The 20,997-nt window shown below is 42.7% G+C and overlaps 1 protein-coding gene across 1 annotated transcript in view; it reads right to left on the bottom strand.

Annotated features, from left to right (window-relative positions):
- Positions 1-20,997, bottom strand: part of bmp5 (bone morphogenetic protein 5) — a 142,699-nt gene that overhangs the window by 18,675 nt on the left and 103,027 nt on the right. The window contains exon 4 of the mRNA XM_087978465.1: positions 6,452-6,649. Within this exon, the coding sequence (XP_087834591.1) occupies positions 6,452-6,649 (198 nt within the window). The remainder of the gene's footprint in view (positions 1-6,451; positions 6,650-20,997) is intronic.

A 20,997-nucleotide genomic window follows, 5' to 3' on the forward strand; every position in this document is an offset into this window, starting at 1 on the left:
GGTTGCTCAGTAAAATAGGTACATAGGAACAGTGTTAGGTCATTCAGCCCCGAAGCCTATCCCACCATTCAATGAGGTTATGGCTGATCTATGGCAAAAGTGAGGACTGCAGATGCTGGAGATTAGAGTCGAGAGTGTGGTGCTGGAAAAGCAGGTCAGGCAACATCCGAGGAGCAGGAAAATCGACGTTTTGGGCAAAAGCCCTTCATCAGGAATGAGACTGGGAGTCTCGGAGTTGGAGAGATCCCTATTTGAGATCCCTATCCCAGTTCCAACCTTGCAGCTAATGCCTCATCTTCCGCCTCGGGACCCTCCAACCCCTTGGCATCAATGCGTATTTCACCAGTTTCCTCACTTCCTCTTCACCCATCTTATCTCAGTTCCAACCTTGCAGCTCCCTGTGGCAGAACACTTAAACTCCCCCTCCCCCTCTACCAAGGACATGCAGCCCTGGGCCTTCTGCATCGCCACTCTCTTGCTACCCAACGCCTACAGGAAGAATGCCTCACCTTGCACCCCGGGATCCTCCAACCCCACAGCATCAATGTGGATCTCACCAGTTTCCTCATTTCCCCTCCCCCCACCTTATCCCCCAGTTCCAACCTTCCAGCTCAACACCGTCCTCATAACCTGTCCTACCTGCCCATCTTCCTTCCCACCTATCTGCTTCACCCTCTCCTCTGACCTATCACCTTTACCCCACCTCCATGCACCTTTTGCACTCTCAGGTACCTTACCCCCAGCCCCTCCCATTTATCTCTCCATGGCCTAACTCCACATAACCGGCCTATAGTCCATCTCCCTTAATAAATTTGCTTAACAAAAATTTATCAATCAATGTTTAAAATGAATCAGTCTACATGGAAAATTTTGGAAAAAAAATCAAATTTGCAGGATCTGCTGACGTCTGCTAGTTAATAGGACAATGAGGGCTCATCTTATCATTCAGTCCTTGCTGCTCAAAATACACCTTCTACCCTCTTAGTGCTTCCTCAATGACAGGCATATTCATCCTAATCCCAACTGTAGATAACTCAACCCAATTTAAGTGTACTTCTTTCACTTCCATTGGCTTGAACCATAAGACCATAAGACCTAGGAGTAGAAATTAGGCCATTCAGCCCATTGAGTCTGCTCCACCATTCAATCATGCCTGATAAGTTTCTCAACTCTTTCTCCCGCTTTCTCCCTGTAACCCTTGATCCCTTTTATGATCAAGAACCTAACTATCTCCGTCTTAAATATACTCAATAGCCTGGCCTCCACAGCCTTCTGTGGCAGTGAATTCCATAGATTCACCACTCTCTGACTGAACAGGTTTCTCCTTTTCTTTGTTTTAAATGGTCTTCTCTTTACTCTCAGGCCGGGCCCTTAGGCCCTAGTCTCTCCAACCAATGGAAACATCTTCACAACATTCACTCTATCCTGGCCATTCAATATTCTGTAAGTTTCAATTAGATGCCCCCCCCCCCATCCTTCTAAACATCATCGAGTATAGACTCAGAGTCTTCAAAAGTTCTTCGTACACTAAGCTGTTCATTTCTGGGACTATTCTCATGAATCTCCTCTGAACACACTTCAGAGCCAATACACCCTTCCTGAGTAATGTGCTCAAAACTGCACACAATACTCCAAATGTGGTCTGACTAGAATCTTATAGAGCCTCAGAAGTACATCCCTGCTTTCATATTCAAATCCTCTCAAAATAAATGCCACCCTTGCATTTGCCTTCCTAACTACTGACTCAATGTGCAAATTTACCTTGTGAGAATTCTGGACTAGTACTCCCAAGTCGTTTTGCATTTCAGACTTTGGAATTTTCTCCTAATTTAGAAAATAGTCCATGCCTCTATTCTTCCTACTAAAGTGCATGACCTCACACTTTCCCATGTTGTATTCCACCTGCCACTTCTTTGCCCACTGTCCAAATCCTTCTGCCAGGGGCACTGGTCCGTCTAACTACAACCAATGGTTTGAAATGGGTTGTATCATTGTATCTAACTCTAACACTAATTAAACCTACCAATGGGATCCTGTTATTAGAATAACCAAAACGTTTCACCCCAGCTTTGCATAATGGAATTTGACTTGAGACGACTTATATTATCCTTCTGAAATAACAGACACTGCATCTCTCCACTAATGCTGCTGAACCTGCTCAGTATTTACAGTATTTTCCATTTTTATTTCAGATTTCCAGCATTTTGCAGCATTCTGCAGTTGAAAAATTTGTGTTGTTATTTAGAAATGAGTTTTTGAACGTGAGATAATGCATATTACAAATCGCACAAACGTTTCTATTTTTTACTGATTTTTAAAACTAAAACAATTAAATCTTATCTCTTCAAGGGCTGTTAAAATAAGAGCAGTTAAAGAGTCCATTCATGATTGTTTATTATAATGTCTGGTTTAATTATATTTATTGTGAAAAATCAGCAACAATTCATATGAACAGATTTGTCTACCGAGGTTAATTTTCTGCCTGCCCTCAACCCATTTCCCTGCCCCTACTCCTTCCGCTTGGTATATCATACGCCAGCCTCCTAAAACAACATGAACCCTGCTGCACTTCCCAATCCAGATCCTTCAAACTAATTGTGACATATCACAGGCTTACTGACTGGGGTCTGTACTCCAAGACAGAATGGAAATGTCACCATTACTCACTGTCTCTTTGGAAAATATCAGCATTGCAGCCAGACAAAAAGTATTTTCAAGTAAAAATGGCCTGGTGTAAATACCTTAAAATTAAAAAAAAAGCTTTTCACAGGTTTTAAATATTAAATTAAAAATGTGAGTAAAAGGTGCTGATTGGGATCACATTTTACTGAGAAGCTGATATTGCACTATATCCATCCTGGGATAGTGACTGGGCTTCCTAATCTGAATATTGCAGATAATTACATAAGTTCAAACCAAAACAAATGATTGTCTGAACATGTGATGATCATCAATGATGGTTCGTGGGAAATGTCTTGCTTGGCAGTTTTATAGTAACAGCAGTTTCAATGAGACTTAGTGTGTGAAGTAAGAAGACAAAGCAAAAATATTTATAATTTGAAATGGTGAACAGTTGGGTGAGAAGTTTTCTTTATTTGATCATGAGATGTGGGTGTCATTGGCTAGACCAGTGTTTATTATCTATCCATAGTTGCCTTTCAGAAGTTGATGGTGAGCTGCCTTCTTGAACAGCTACAGTATTTGGAATGGAGGCACTCTCACAATGCTGTTAGATAGACAGTTCCAAGATTTTGACCAACAGACCATGGAGAAACAGTAATTTTTCAAGTTAGAACAGCATATGGCTAGGAAGAGATCTTGTAGGTGGTTGTGATCCCAGGCATCTTTTGCCCTTGCCCTTCCAGATGGTACAGATTGCACATTTGGATGATGCTGTCCAAGATGTCTTGATGCTTTGTTGCAGTGCCTGTTGTAGATGGTATACACTGCTGCCACTGTGTAGGGATTGAATATTGAAGATGATGGATGCTGTGCCAATCATTCTAGAGTGTTGTTGGAGTTGCAATTACCTAGGCAAACACAGAGCATTCCATCAAATTCCTGATTGGTCCCTTGTAGGTGGCAGAACGGCTTTTGGGAATCAGAAGACAAGTCATTCAGCACAGAATTCCAAGTCTTTGACTTTCTCTTCCAAGCACTATCCTTGTACAGCTGGTCTAGATCTGTTTCTGGTCAATGGTAAACCTCATAATGTCGATAGTACAGGAATTCAATGACGATAATGGCCAATGAAGATCAAAGGGAAATGGTTTAGATTTTCTTTTGAACAATATACATACATTAAATGCCAGTTTTATAAAGTGGAAACAAAATATTCGTGCAATTATTGGCCCCAGTTTTCATCTCCCTTCACCTGAAGCTTTGACCTGTCCCCAGAACCCACAAGGTGTTTCTTTGGTGCCTGTTGAAAGGGATTCGAGCAGAAAATTTCCAAGCTGGGAATTTGTATTTGCCCCAACCCACACCCTCCCTTTTATAAAAGAGTTGAAAAATGTTTTAGTCGCCAGACCTACAAACACAGGCTTATGCACAAGATGTTTGGCCTGGCAGTCCCTGCACCAAGCAGAGGGTAAGAAAACCCTCAGGGTGAGAGCATGGTCCTCTCACTGCATTTTGTCAGAACATGGTGGTGGAAGTTTAACCCTGTGGGAATGGTTGTTGACAAAATCAAGACGTATTGAATGTGAGACTGCGCCTAACTTCTGACCTTTTCATCATATCTATTTGGTTTGTAAGATCAGAAAGGCAAGGAACGTTTTGTCCTTTGTATCTGAGAAATCTGCATCTGTACCAGTAAAATGAGGAAAGAAGCTGAAATCCAGATCTTGCCAGAAAAATCAAAATTCAGATTAAAACATAAAATGGACCTTTCAAATGTTTCCACAAAAATCTGTCCCCAGTTTTCTGTCCTGACAGTGTGGGCTTCTTATTGCCATATGGGTTTACTTGTGCCATTTGGACTGAATAATTTGACAAGTTATTCAATTGCAGAAGTTTTTGTGTCTGCATTAGATCCGATTTACAATGAACGTTAACTTGCGGGGGCCTCCAGCAGAACAGAAATTCAACTGCAAACAGGAATGTGGATCCAGGTTCACTCCCAAACTCATGCCACCCCGCCCTTATGATAACTAAGTGGCCTCCATCGGCTGGCAAATTCCATGACCACAGCACAAACCAGTGACTGATTATGCTAAATTACCCACAGTGTCCAAGTATGTGCAGACTAGGTGGATTAGCCATGGGAAATGCAAGGTTACAGGCATAGGGTAGAGGGTAGATCTGAGTGGGATGCTCTTTGGAGGGTTGGTGCGGACCCAATTGGCTAAATGGCCTGCTTCCACACTATAGGGATTCTATGATTTGATGTATCTGAAGCCAAAGTGGAAGGTATACAAATCTCCGAGATTCTTCCATGAATTGAATTCCGTTTTTACAGTTCAAAGAAACACCTTGACATGCTGAGTGGTGGGTGTCAGTTTCAAGCAGGTGCTTTGTTTCCAATGCACAGTTTGATGAGAAAGCTGGCAATTATAGCACACGACTGAAGCCTCACCCAACCGTGAAATGCAGAGTGTGCATTACACTGTTTTGTTTAAATGTGGTTTTAATTATCACAATTAAAAATGACATTTTTGTCATACTGCTTCAACTTGAGCTTTAAGAACAGTATTTAAGGCATTCAGAATCAGTTTTACACTGTGTCAAACATAATCACACTCATTATCAAGGAACAGATGTCATTACTATTTAGGGGAGCAAGGGAAAACAAAATGGAATATTGACTCTAGCATGTGCTCGACAGAGAATCATACATAGCTCTGAAGCTCCTACAGAAATTTCAAAACTTCAATGCTACAGCTGCCGACACAGGTTTTTGAACCCAGAATTACATAAACAGCACAATGTCAGCGGTGGTTCTTTCATTTCTTCTAAGTTTTTTGAACTATAAGGAACACGATGTTTTTAAGCTCTGCAAGGATTCGGGATTAGTGACCAGATTTCAACTTTGCATTAATTACATCTGATAGGTTTTATTTGGCTCTCTCAAAGCTAATCCTTAAATACTAAGTGTATCTAAATTATTTTGTAAAATGATATGTGTGGACAGACAAGAGTTGGATTCTCAATGCCAACAGGATTCATTTCATCATTTTAAACCAGTTGATCTGATAACCAGCTGTGCCCTAAGGGGGTGATAGCATGAAATACCAGCAAACCAGACCACAAATATATACTCACACAGGCAGGAAGTAAGAAGTCATTCCTGTTGTCAGCTAGCTCTTTAATTATATTTCTCAAACCCTCTGGTAAAAGACAACTGATTAAAACATTTAAAAAGAAACACAAATGAGTGACAGTGTGGCCACATCATGGTTCTAACATAATGGGCAGGAATTGGACCATCCACAGTGAACAGGCAGAAATTCAGGATGTCAGAACCTTCACAGAAAAGAAAAGATTCTGGAAGATCAAAGCTTTCCACATGACGTTTGCATCATACTAGACATAACATCCTGCAATAAGTAATAGGGAACTGTTTCAATTGGCGATGAACTGGGTCACACATTAAGAAAGGGGTTGGAGCAGCTTTATGACAGATAGATGAACATTTCCTAATTGAAGTTTTTCAAATTTACATGATAAAGCAACATTAATAATGGCACAAGTGAATCAAACTGAGTAGGAGATAAACTTATCTCAAAATACAGGCACAATTTCCAATGTACTTTAAACAGGACATTTTGAAAGACTGTGAAAACATATAAAGGGGCAACACAACAACAAACTCGAGAGGAACTTCCTTTAATGGGATGTATGTAACTAAAAGGTAAAGATAATCTGAAGGAATATACTGGCCAATTTACCATAGTAACGCGCTGAGGAAATTTACCCATTTTTTTTAAGGTGCCAAGTTATGTTTTCATACCTCCAGGGCTGGATAATCTTGAAGAATCTTGAGAGCTGCTGGATTTGTTTCGATTTTGGTTTTTCCGTTTACTATTGGCAGCCCTCACGGAACGTAACAGAACTTCGCTGGCTTTGAAAAATGCCACCATAAAGGGCTGCTTAGATTGTGGTCCATGTCTTCCTATGAGGCCAGCTGATCTAATATTGATGGTCCGACCTACAATAAACTCAGAGTTAATGTCTGAATATTCACAAATTTTCAGTTTAAAAGTAACTATAAACAATTTCCTGTACATATTCCAATGCACTCAAATTCCAATCAAGAAAACTTTCAGCTCTGTTTTGTCACTTACCATGTGGTTGTATTATCATTTTTGAGTCAACATGAAGCCTAATTGTACAACACAAATGTCAACAATCTGAGATTCCAGAAACATGAGAGCAATAAGATGGAAGGCCACATCCAGGAAATATTCTCTCATGACTGAAATGTCTCACCCAGATATAGTTGTTTCACTCCAGTCTTAGAAGCAAATATATCGATTGCTTGATGTCAGATGATTTTTATTTCTGCAAAGGGCTACGATTCAGGCCACCTTATTGCAAGACGCGACACTTGCCCTGATTACCATCCCAGGATATCACCCACATTGCTGCTCTGTGGCAGTGTAATGTTGTTTGAGGTAGTCCCTCTAGGGCTTGCTTTAGCTATTGAGTACCTAGGACCCGTCTAATTATCAACTGTAGAGGATAGAGCACTGGTGGGTTTGAATGGAAAAGACATTTGTCTCAATTATGAGCATCACATAAACACAGTTAACAAGATATAACAAAATGAATGCATGAAATGAATAATTCCAGTTTATATTATTATGATTCAGGTCTGATTTTTAAGGATCCTTGGGAACTGTACCGAATGCATTTTCTTCTTCAACAGAACTTTCTGTCACCACTCAAACCTCATGTCAGGCATTATCTCATTGGGTCAAACTATTGCAACTTCTACGCTAATTCTTTATCATGGGCGGATTGCAGTTTTTAAAACAAATCTTTCTCCCTAATTTCATAACCTGCCCTTAAACACATTGTGACTTAATTTTTCCTGAAACAGTGGGTGTTTATTTCCCCCACTCCTTTGTTTTTGTGGGTGCAGACTTTCTAAGAACCATAAGAACATAAGACATAGAGAAGAAATTAGGCCATTCAGCCCATCGGGTCTGCTCCACCATTCAATCATGACTGTTAGGTTTCTCAACCCCATTCTCCTGCTTTCTCCCTGTAACCCTTGATCCCCTTGATACTCAAGAACCATCCATCTCATTCTTAAATATATTCAATGACCTGGCCTCCACAGCCTTCTGTGGCAATTCCATAGATTCACCACTCTCCGGCTGAAGAGATTTCTCCTTATCTTCAATCTAAAAGGTCTTCCCTTTACTAGAAGGCTGTGTCCTCGGGTCCTAGTCCCTCCTACCAATGGAAACATTTTCCCAACATCTACTCTGTCCAGGCCATTTAGTATTCTGTATGTTTCAATTAGAACCCCCCCCATCCTTCTAAACTCCATCGAGTATAAACCCTGAGACCTCAAACGGTCCTCGTATGTTAAGCTTTTCATTCCTGGGACCATTCTTGTGAACCTCTTCTGAACCCGCTCCAGGGCCAGTACATCCTTCCTGAGATATGGAGCCCAAACCTGCACACAATATTCCAAATATGGTCTGACTAGAGCCTTATAGAGCCTCAGAAGTACATCCCTGCTTTTATATTCAAGTCCTCTCAAAATAAATGCCATCATTGCGTTTGCCTTCCTAACTACTTAGCCAACCTGCAAGTTTACCTTGAGAGGATCCTGAATTTTCTCCCATTCAGAAGATAGTCCATGCCGATATTCTTCCGACCGAAGCGCATGACCTCATACTTTCCAACGTTGTACTCCATCTGCCACTTCTTTGCCCACTCTCCTAACCTGTCCAAATCCTTCCATAGCCTCCCAGCCTCCTCAATGGTACCTGTCAATCTAACTATCTTTGTGTTGTCTGAAAACGTAGCCAGAATGCCCTCAGTTCCTTCATCTAGATTGGTAATGTTTAAAGTGAAAAATTGTGGTCCCAACACTGAGCCTTGTGGAATACTACTTGTCACCATCCACTATCCTGAGAAGGACCCTTTACCCCTACTCTCTGCTTTCTGTCAGACAGCCAAGCTTCTATACATGCTAGCAAAGAATTCCAGCAGATTTGTCAGGCATGACCTACCTTTGATGAAACCATGCTGGTTTTGTCCTATTTTACCATACACTTCCAAGCATTCACAAATCTCATCCTTCACAATGGATTCCAGGATCTTACCTATGTCTGAGGTTAGGCTAATCGATTTGTAATTTTCCACCTTTTGCCTTACTCTTTTTTAACAATGGTAACACGTTAACGATTTTCCAGGCCTCTGGGACCTTCCCTGATTCTAGTGATTCCTGAAAGATCACCACTAACGTTTCCACTATCTCTTCACCTATCTCACTTAGAACTCTGGGGTGGGGTCTATCTGGCACAGATGATTAATCCACCTTCAGGCCATTCAGTTTTTTCTAGCACCTTCTCCTTAGTGATAGCCACCATACTCAGCTCTGCCCCTTCATCTCTTGAATTTTGGGAATATTACTCGTGTCTTCCACCATGAAGACTGACACAAAGTAATTATTCACTTCCTCAGCCATTTCCTTATTCCCCACTACGACCTCTCCAGCATCATTGTTCAGTGACCCAATGTCAACTTTTGTCCCTCTTTTGCTATTTATATAATCTAAATAAACTTTTACTGTGTTCCTTTATATTGTTGGCTAGGTTACCCTCATACTTAATATTTTTCTTGCTTATTTCTTTTTTTTGCTGCCCTCTGTTGGTCTTCATAAGCTTCCCACACTGCCCTTCACCACATTATATGCCTACTAGATTAGATTCCCTACAGTGTAGAAACAGACCCTTCAGCCCAACAAGTCCACACCAACCCTCTGAAGAGCAGCCCATCCAGGCTGACCACTGACTAATCCACCCAACACTACAGGGAAGTTAGCATGGCCAATTCACCTAAACTGCACATCTTTGGACTATGGGAGGAAACCCACACAGACACAGGGAGAATGCACAAACTCCACACAGACAGCTGCCCGAGGCGGGAATTGAACCTGATTCCCTGGCGCTGTGAGGCAGCAGTGCTAACCACTGAGCCACCATGCCACCTCTTTTGCTTTTATGCTATCCCTAACTTCCCTAGTAAACCATGGTTGCCTCATCCTCCCTGTACCATGCTTCCTTTTCCTTGGGATGAATCTCTGCTGTGTCTCTTGAATTACTCCCAGAAACTCCTGCCATTGCTGTTCCACTGTCTTTCCTGCCATGCTCCTCTCCCAGTCAGTTCTACCCAGCTCCGTCCTCATGCATGTGATGTTGCCTTTATCCAATTATCATACTGTTACCTCTAATTATATCTTCTCTGTCTCAAATTGCAGAATAAATTCAATCATATTATGATAACTGCCTGCGAAAGGCTCCTTCACCTTAAGTTCCCTTATCAAGTCTGCCTCATTGCACAGCACAAAATCCAGTATTGCCTGTTCCCTGGTGGGTCATACCACAAGCTGCTCCAAAGAGCCATCTCATAGACATTCCACAAATTCCTTTTCTTTCAATCCACTACCAACCTAATTTTCCCAGTCTCCCTGCATTTTGAAATCTCCCATGACCACTTTAACTTTGCCTTTCCCACACATCTTTACTGTCTCCCCTGACTCTACTTTGTTTCTTACCACTGATTTAATTCCATTTCTTACTAATAAAACAACCCCACCCCCCGCCCATCTTTTTGATAGGATGTATATCCTTGCATATTCAGCTAGCAATCCTTATACCCTCGCAGCCCCGTCTCTGTGATGCCCATCATGTCATACCTGCCAATTTTGATCTATGCCTCAAGCTCATTTACCTTATTCCTTATACTATGTGCATTCAGATATAATATCTTCAGTCCTGTATTAACCATTTCACTTCTCATTGTCATTCCTTTGTCCAGTGTGCTTGAAGTTTGATTGCCAACCCATTCTATACAACACTGTGATAAAGTTAAAACCAGAAGTAGGGTCTATTTCACATACCCTCAGACACTTCTCAACACAGGCAAATGAACACACACAAAGAAATAGCATCAGAAAGGATAAAGAGAATATTCAGCCAATAACAATTTAAGCACAAAACAGTTGAGGATGTCAGTTTAACAATATTGTTGCTTTTAAGATGTAGTCCAAAAGTCCAAAACTCCTAGAATTAGCAGTCTCAAGTTGTTTTGTTGGGGTGGTTAATTGGCTAGCCATCAGTTCAGGAAATCTAGACTGTTTCTCTTTAAAACTCTCTTCATAAGTCTTCTGAGGAAGTGAAACTTCTGTTTTGTGAAAAGAAGGTTTTGCAGAGAGTACAATTACTTGTTAGCTCCTTTGTACAGGTCAGAGGCTTTTCCTTTGTAACCTGGAGTTAAAGCTCGTCGGATCATCAGTCAATGTTGTAAGGAACGTTGCTGACCCCCTGAACAGCTATGGTTAAAAAAGCAATTGGATTCAGTATTTGAGAGTCAATCCTCCCACAGGGCACAAAGCAGTTACCATCAACACAAGGTTTGTATTGCACATAGAATGACCATAGACAACTGACTAAGGAACGTAATGGCCGAGTGGTAATGTTCTGCAGATCTGGGTTCAAATCTGACCATAGCAGATTAACCTGAAAATGGAATTAACCACAAAATTGTGCAAAAACCCATCTGGTTCACTACTGTCCCTTTCGAGAAGGAAACTGATGTTGTTAAACTAGTCTGGTATGTGACTCCAGACCCATAGTAATTTGGTTGACTCTAAGTGCTCCGAAAAATAAATGCAAGCTCAGCACCATCCCAAGAATGATAAAATATGAAGAAATTATGCATCTTTTAGGATAGGTATAATTTGCAATTAAGTGTAACTGCCTTTAAAGCCGATTAGAACAGATAACATTACACACCCATCAGCAAGTATGTGGGTTTTGATTGGCTTCCTGACATTGACCTCAGAGACGTTTCTGGAAAGTTATTGCTCAGTACAGTCACATGGTTATAGCAGCCATCTTTGTTGAGGTGTTAAATGGGTTTCTAAAAAATGTCAACAACCTGCACCAAAATTAGTTTCCATTCCATTTGTGATTTATTTTAGCACTATTCCCTTATCCAATAGGACCCATACCACCAAGGTTGTAATTCCTTGCTCCCAGAACACCATTACCAGTGGGTAGAGTGTGACCTGCTCCTGAGCTCTGCCAGGTATAGGCCTCTGAGCTTTGTTGCTCATCATTTACAAATCAAGCAGCTTACAGAACAAGTCACAGCCATTCACAACGATCCAAAAATCCATTTGAGCTGGAGATTTTCACCATTAAGTTTGTAACAGCATCTAGAGGTCTGCTGGTGTGTGCATTTTAGTTTTCCCTCAGGTAACTGTGATTTAGTAATATTCTTATTCGAAGTAATATTATTGTAATGACAAGTGTACCGGTTGTATCTGCGGATATTTATTCTGGCAGTGTAAACAGTTTATTTTGTAAAATGTAAGGCGCTCTCAGTGACAAACATTGACTTGTTATGTGAAACTGAACAGCTGCCCACACCAACTGCTTTGCAAGCTAGAATCAAGGGTCTAAGCTCTTTGAACTTGCTCATATTGAAGTAAGCTTCCATATGTTGCCCACGTAATTTCTCCCCCCTTTTTGTTGTTAGCTTTGTATGATCAAGCAGTTTACTTCTTGACACAAAAAACTTCCAACAAGTAACTTTGCAACATGGAAATGCTCCAAATGATGTATAGCAACATCATCTGCCTCCCAAATGTGCAATTAGATTAATCTTAATTTTGAAAGAACTTGGATCTATTCATACGAGCCAACCTTAAACAAATAATCTGTTAAGGTACTTTTAAAGGGAAAGCCTAAGGTGGCCAAAAGCCAAAGTCTGTATTTTGCAAGAAAACGTTCTGTCCTGGCACATATGAATGGAACAGTTTTATTTGTGGTTTCAGCCATTTCCATTCTATTTCCACTGTAACAAATATATTAATTCAGATCGAACTTCCTCTCTCTGGCAGCCTGTTTGTGTTGTAAAAGAGAAATTACAAATTCCATCCAAATATCATACCTTGAAATGGCCCACTTCAATACATAAACACTTTTACAACATGTTTATTCAGATGTTTGACTTTAAATTAGTTTAAGATGTTTCTAATGAAAAGCACAGCTAAAGCAAAAAAAGGGAACACTTTAATGAGCCAATGCAGCTGTATCATGCGTGTCCACACCAAACTACTGTTTTAAAAAAGTCAGATGACATAACTAAATGTCTTTGTAAGTCATAGTCAACACCATGTGATGAGATGTTTTAACAAGTTTGAAGCATAGACTTTGAAAACTAAATTAGATTACTTCCATTTCATTCTACTTAATCCAACATCAACAAATGACCTAATGCACATTTTTAAAACAAAATTACAGACATTTTTAGTCGATAATAATGCTCTATCTGTTGGACTCAGTCAGCACTTAATCTCTTGTACATGGTTTATGATACATGGTTTAGTTTCTGGCATTTTGGAACTTTAGTCCCAGAAACAAATGCAAAACAAAGTCCCATTTTCTTATTTCAGGACATATCTTTTCTTGCCTGTTTTCCATTTTCTTTTCATCTGAGCAGACCATCCTGTTCCACAGACAATGGCGCACACTCTGTTTCTTGGTTTAGTTGTCATTATTGACATTGAATCACTTAACATTCATCACTTGCACCATTTAACATCACCATGCCACTCAGCAATAAGGATCGACACATTGTTTGAACTATAGGACATCTCCAGCCAAATGTGATTTTGACCTCAACCAACATCAGCTTACACCCCATGTGGGAAATCAAGAGATGGCAATAGACAGATTTTGCATATTCTGACTTGTATTCGCTAAGCCAGTAGCAGTGCTAGTGCTGCTACCTTGGGTGAAACCAGGCAATTAAACACCAAGCAAGCATGGTAGCTGGAACTTTCCAAATCCAATACTGACATTAGCACTGATACAGGACAGATTTGGCTGGGATTAAGAGGAAGGGGTCAGCTTTCTCTGTCCAAGGGTGACCTAATTCCAGCATGGAGTGTTAGCAAACCCACCATGGAGCTATGATTATTGAGGTCAAGTGTCAACCTCTGTGGCGTTTTCAATCCTGGATTAAAAGGATAAAAGATTATCCTGCCACATGTTTTGGGGAATGCGTCACCAATTTTCAAACACTCAATTTTCAATTTTCACCTTCTCAGTTCTGAACATTAACACAATGGGAGCTAAATTCAAATTCTAAAGATTACTTGATGCCTCTTGAATTCTGCCACAATTTTCACCCTGATGCTTTAACAGTTAGAAATTAAGCACAGCAATTTATGAGCCATATTTTGATTTTGAACTCATCACAAAACAACCTGCAAACATTTCCGTCGGCGACATGTCGGCTTTTTCAAAATGTCACTTGGCTGAAGGTGAGTTTGGCTCAGCTTGGATGTTAAAATTTAAATATCTCAAACCTGAACACTGACCACCTCCAACGTGTCCTCATCCCTCATCACATGGTTTCCTGCCGGATAAATTTCTGCGGGGCCTCGAGAGAGCTGGCAGCTCAACAAAGGAATGGGAGAGTTTGGTATCGAGCCAGGTACAGGCATGAGCTAACCTGCTTCTCATCTCACAATCAATCAGTCCCAATGTTCATATCATCAAGATAGTGGCAGAGTAGGGCTCCTGGGTCACAGCTCATCAATTCCAAATGCTTTTCTTTCTTTTCTCTTTACTTTTTTTTAACTTTTGTTACTGACTTCCTTTTACTAACAATTAGCAGCGGTGAGGAATCCCACTGCAGACCTCCTGACATCAGTGAGTGGGCCCAGTGCGGACCTGAGTGAGCAGCAGCGAATGAGCCCTTACTTACTTTTCCGTGCCGAGCACAGGACCTGGCATAGGAATTGATGGCTGCTACATCGGCGAGGTAGACCCAGCAGTGAAACATGGTGCCTGAGGATCGGAGTCTCTGACGTTGGTTGGGTCTGGTGCTGGCCGCGGCATAAGGGCATCACAACAGCATCATCAAGGTGGGCACAGCGGCAAGGGATGTGACAGTGATGTTGGTGGGTCCAAAGCAGGCGGTGACAAGGTGTGGTGGAGGAGAATTGACCTAACAGCAAAAGATGGTGCCTGAAGAGAGGTGACTTCAACACTGGTTGGTTTGGGTGTCGATGGTAGAGGAGGGATGGCAATGCAGGCGTTGTTGATGATGGGCTGCATTAGAATTGGTGGAATCTGTTTTAAGCTTTATTTTCCATTTTTTCCTTATTCCTAAAACTATTCAAAATGGTGCCTGATCATGGTATCAGTGGAAAAGCTTTTCACTGAGTTTTACCATTTCTCACACTGTAAAATAAACATGGCAATAAAATCATCAATCATAAAATCACTAATCAATGGTTGATCCTACCTACAGCCTAGTCACCCCCCCAAAAGAAGAAACCGTATGCCACCAAAAATACAAGTTTATCAATTCCATCCTCCACAGTCTTTCTAATCCCCCTCTCCTTTGCGCATACCAGCTGTGACCTTCAATCTCTCCCACAAACCTTCAAATCTACCTCAGATCTTTCTGATTGCTCCCTGTCTCTTCTGTTCCCCGATCTCATCCAGTCCAAGCCTTCTGACCTTTTCTGCCTCCGATCCCTCCAGGTTCAAATCTGGACAATGTACGACCTTTGATATTCCCATTCTCTGGGCCTTCTCTATCCCTCATTGTCTCCACTTGGCCAATGAGGCGTTAAGCAAACTGAAGAAACTCTTTCCAAATGCCACAATTAGTGCATAGTGTTTTTCCCTTCTTTCTATGAATGCAACGGAGACAGGCCTCACAATGCAGGGCTGTTATGAATTAGTTTTTGAGGCCCTGTAGGAGTTGGAACAGTTTAACTCAAGTGATGTAAACAACAAGCAAAATGCAAAGCAAACGTCACAATATTGTTCCTATTAATGGTCACTGCAACACTACAGAAATATAGGTGCATAAGACCAAACCACACTGTCCAGGATTCCGTTTGTGAAAAGCTGCACAATCCTTTTGAAACATAAATAAAAGAATTCTTCACAACTACAGTCTTGTACCAAACATTAGGGATTTGGTTTCTTAAACAGCAATGATTACTACCTCTGTCCCATGGGAGGCCAGTTTTGTTTAATCAACAACCAGAGAGCTGAATATATTAGAGCCAATTCTGCATTTGGACAAAGATTCCATGGATGTTATTCTGTATATGATGTGGCCAGTATGGATATAATGGATAAAGTGGGCTCCTTCTGCACTGCAGATGACTCCAATAACTCTTGATCTGTCTTGCATCATTCTGGGCCTAAGACATTAACAGGATGTGTGGTAATATTAGCGTGGTTAATATTAGTCACTGTCCTGGTAAAAAATTGAAAATACAAAGATCATAACACATTAAAGACACAATGAGGGGAATGTTAACACCCAGGACAGCCAGGAGACAAGGTGGCACAGGATTGAATTCTGGAAATTGGTAAACTTAAACCCAGACCACCATGAACTTGCCAACTACTAGTTGAATCATGGGATAGCTGGGGAATCGAATCAAATAGTCCCATTGGATTGTAACATGTACATGAGGCCACATGTCACCAATGTTTTAATGGCTGGGTTTCCACACGATTTGGGAACCCCAACAGTTTAAGGGAGGACTGTCAGGTCCAACTGCTAGTGATTTCTTTTGACATTGCTTATCGGTTGAGGATACTGCCAGTCCACAGCTAACCTACTGTGATCTGCTTCCCTCCCTGTAATCAGCCTCCATCAGCAATCTACTCCATCCATTATCATCTCCTTCTCAACCCTTCTCCAGTGACCTCTTGTCCTTGCAAACACCCCACGTAGATGTGAACAGTAAACTTTGAAAGGCGACAATTAAATCCAATATTATTTTTACTACTTTTTGTTTCCTTCAGATGGGTTTTTATCCAATGTTTAGCCAACTCTTGGGCTGCACCAAATCTCCTAGGAGTCAAAGAGGGTCTGGGGTGCCTAGACCTCATTTAAACAAGATGGCATAATGCAAATGCCAAAAAAGATGTCTACATATATCTCACTAGTTTCAGGCCAATTGCTTTTGTCATGTTGGTTTCAACAAGCACAGCTATCAGAGGCTATTTTATAAGTATGAGCTGGGACCCACTCTTGGAAAACTCTACCAAAGTCTCTCTCTCTGATATAGAGTCAGAATGACAATTTATAGTCTTAATTCTCACATTTCATTACAATGTTCACTTATCATTTGCTATCTTAGCATATAATCACCAATTTAATCAATAAACAGGGCTATGCCTGCTCTGAAGACATCCCTTTCCTTTTCTCATTAGCACCAGGATGTTTGGTGTCACTGTGAGCCTACCAATGTTACCTACCTATTCCCTCATCACCCCAACTCTGTTGATTCAAACTGTGACGATCGTTTAAGTTTTACACCTCACATTCTTAGCAAGCTTCCCATAGAACTGATTATATATTCCACCAAGGCAAAAGTGAGGACTGCAGATGCTGGAGATCAGAGTCAAGATTAGAGTGGTGCTGGAAAAGCGCAGCAGGTCAGGCAGCATCCAAGGAGCAGGGAAATCGATGTTTTGGGCAAAAGTCCTTCATCAGGAATGAGGCTGATGAAGGGCTTTTGCCCGAAATTTTGATTTTCCTGCTCCTTGGATGCTGCCTCTACATATTCCACCAAGTCTACAGTGTTGTCTACATTCCCTAACATGATCAGAATGTGATGATAACTGTATTTGTCGAGATCAATCCCTCCTTATTGCAATCCATGCATATTTTGTATATATCATCATGTTAGCTTTGTCCTTTTTACTAGTTACTAGCTTTATGTCGACTCAGTAGTTACCCATTTACTTTACTCCAATGCCATTTTTTGCCAAATACATTAAATCTTGAATTATTAATGGCCAGTCTTATTCTTCATGTAGCAATATTTCAATCATCATTACTATAACTGGCTTAACCATTCTACTTTGCCTTAAATTTTGATGTTATACATGTTGCTCTACAACATTTGAAATTGGCTTATTATGACCCCACCCCCATCACCAAACCATCATCTCCCAGACCATACAGAACCTCATCACCTCAGGAGATCTCCAACCCCCACAGCTTCCAACCTCATAGTTGGGGAACCCCGCACTGCCCGGTTCTACCTCCTTCCCAAGATCCACAAGCCTGAACACCCTGGCCGACCCATTGTCTCAGCATGCTCCTGCCCCACTGAACTCATCTCTACCTACCTCGACACTGTCCTATCCCCCCTAGTCCAGGAACTCCCCACATACATTCGAGACACTACCCATGCCCTCCACCTCCTCCAAGACCTCCGTTTCCCCGGCCCCCAACGCCTCATCTTCACCATGGATATCCAATCCCTCTACACCTCCATCCGCCATGACCAGTGCCTCCAAGCCCTCCGTTTTTTCCTCTCCAGACGTCCCCAACAGTACCCTTCCACCGACACTCTCATTCGTTTGGCCGAACTGGTCCTCACGCTTAACAATTTCTCCTTTGAATCCTCCCACTTCCTCCAGACCAAAGGAGTAGCCATGGACACACGTATGGGCCCCAGCTATGCCTGTCTCTTTGTTGGCTACGTAGAGCAGTTGATCTTCCGTAATTACACCGGCACCACTCCCCACCTCTTCCTCCGCTACATTGATGACTGCATTGGCGCCACCTCGTGCTCCCGCGAGGAGGTTGACCAATTCATCAACTTCACCAACACATTCCATCCTGACCTTAAATTTACCTGGACCATCTCTGACACCTCCCTCCCCTTCCTGGACCTCTCCATCTCCATTAATGACGACCGACTTGACACTGACATTTTTTACAAACCCACCGACTCCCACAGCTACCTGGATTACACCTCTTCCCACCCTACCTCTTGCAAAAATGCCATCCCGTATTCTCAATTCCTCCGCCTCCACCGGATCTGTTCCCAGGAGGACCAGTTCCACCACAGAACACACCAGATGGCTTTCTTCTTTAGAGACCGCAATTTCCCTTCCCACATGGTTAAAGATGCCCTCCAACGCATCTCGTCTACATCCCGCACCTCCGCCCTCAGACGCCACCCCTCCAACCATAACAAGGACAGAACGCCCCTGGTGCTCACCTTCCACCCTACCAATCTTCGCATAAACCAAATCATCCGCCGACATTTCGGCCACCTCCAAACAGACCCCACCACCAGGGATATATTTCCCTCCCCACCCCTTCCGCCTTCCGCAAAGACCGTTCCCTCCGTGACTACCTGGTCAGGTCCACGCCCCCCTACAACCAACCCTCCCATCCTGGCACTTTCCCCTGCCACCGCAGGAACTGTAAAACCTGCGCCCACACCTCCTCCCTCACCTCTATCCAAGGCCCTAAAGGAGCCTTCCACATCCATCAAAGTTGTACTTGCACATCCACTAATATCATTTATTGTATCCGTTGCTCCCGATGCGGTCTCCTCTACATTGGGGAGACTGGGCGCCTCCTAGCAGAGCGCTTTAGGGAACATCTCCGGAATACCTGCACCAATCAACCACACCGCCCCGTGGCCCAACATTTCAACTCCCCCTCCCCCTCTGCCGAGGACATGGAGGTCCTGGGCCTCCTTCACCGCCGCTCCCTCACCACCCGACGCCTGGAGGAAGAACGCCTCATCTTCTGCCTCGGAACACTTCAACCCCAGGGCATCAATGTGGACTTCAACAGTTTCCTCATTTCCCCTTCCCCCACGTCACCCTAGTTCGAAATTTCCAGCTCAGCACTGTCCCCATGACTTGTCCGGACTTGTCCTACCTGCCTATCTCCTTTTCCACCTATCCACTCCACTCTCTCCTCCCTGACCTATCACCTTCATCCCCTCCCCCACTCACCCACTGTACTCTATGCTACTTTCTCCCCACCCCCACGCTCCTCTAGCTTATCTCTCCACACTCCAGGCTCACTGCCTTTATTCCTGATGAAGGGCTTTTGCCCGAAATGTCGATTTCGAAGCTCCTTGGATGCTGCCTGAACTGTTGTGCTCTTCCAGCACCACTAATCCAGAATTTATTTTGTTTTGGCAGTTATAGAGTCATAGAGTCACAGAGATGTGACTCGGCGGCACGGTGGCACAGTGGTTAGCACTGCTGCCTCACAGCGCCAGAGACCGGGGTTCAATTCCCGCCTCAGGCGGCTGACTGTGTGGAGTTTGCACGTTTTCCCCAATGTCTACGTGGGTTTTCTCCGGGTGCTCCGGTTTCCTCCCACAGTCCAAAGATGTGCAGGTCAGGTAAATTGGCTATGCTAAATTGCTCGTAGTGTTAGGTAAGGGGTAAATGTAGGGGTATGGGTGGGTTGCGGGTCGGTGTGGACTTGTTGGGCCGAAGGGCCTGTTTCCACACTGTAATGTAATCTAATCTAATCTAAATGTACAGCACGGAAACAAACCCTTTGGTCCAACCCGTCCATGCTGACCAGATATCCCAACCCAGCAGCTGGCCCATATCCCTGTAAACTCATCCTATTCATATACCCATCCAGATTCTTTTTAAATGTTGCAATTGTACGAGCCCCTACCACTTCATTTGGCAGCTCATTCCATACACGTACCACCCTCTGTGTGAAAACGTTGCCCCTTAGGTCTCTTTTATATCTTTCCCCTCTCGCCCTAAACTTATGCCCTCTTGTTCTGGACTCCCCCACCCCAGGGAAAAGACTTTGTTTATTTTTCCTATCCATGACCCTCATGATTTTGTAAAGCTCGATAAGGTCACCCCTCAGCTTTCGATGCTCCAAGGAAAACAGCCCTAGCCTATTCAATCTCTCCCTATAACTCAGATCCTCCAACCCTGGCAACATCCTTGTAAATCTTTTCTGAACCCTTTCAAGTTTCATAACATCATTCCGATAGGAAGGAGACCAGAATTGCATGCAATATTCCAACAGTGCCTAACAATGTCCCGTACAGCCGCAACATGACCTCCCAACTCCTGTGTTCAATACTCTGACCAATAAAGGAAAGCATACCAAATGCCTTCTTCACTATCCTATCTACCTGCAACTTCACTTTCAAGGAGCTATGAACCTGCACTCCATGTCTCTTTGTTCAGCAACACGCCCGATGACCTTACCATTAAGTGCATACGGCCTGCTAAGATTTGCTTTCCCAAAGTGCAGCACCTCGCATTTATCTAAATTAAACTCCATCTGCCACTTCTCAGCCCATTGGCCCATCTAATCAAGAGGAGAAAGTGAGGTCTGCAGATGCTGGAGATCAAAGTTGAAACTTTATTGCTGGAACAGCACAGCAGGTCAGGCAGCATCCAGGGAACAGGAGATTCGACGTTTCGGGCACAGGCCCTTCTTCAGGAATCAAGATCTAATCAA

The sequence above is a fragment of the Chiloscyllium plagiosum genome, unplaced genomic scaffold (assembly GCF_037043375.1).
Source record: "Chiloscyllium plagiosum isolate Xiang-an unplaced genomic scaffold, Cpla_swu_hap1 HiC_scaffold_3, whole genome shotgun sequence".
NCBI classification, from domain to species: domain Eukaryota; kingdom Metazoa; phylum Chordata; class Chondrichthyes; order Orectolobiformes; family Hemiscylliidae; genus Chiloscyllium; species Chiloscyllium plagiosum.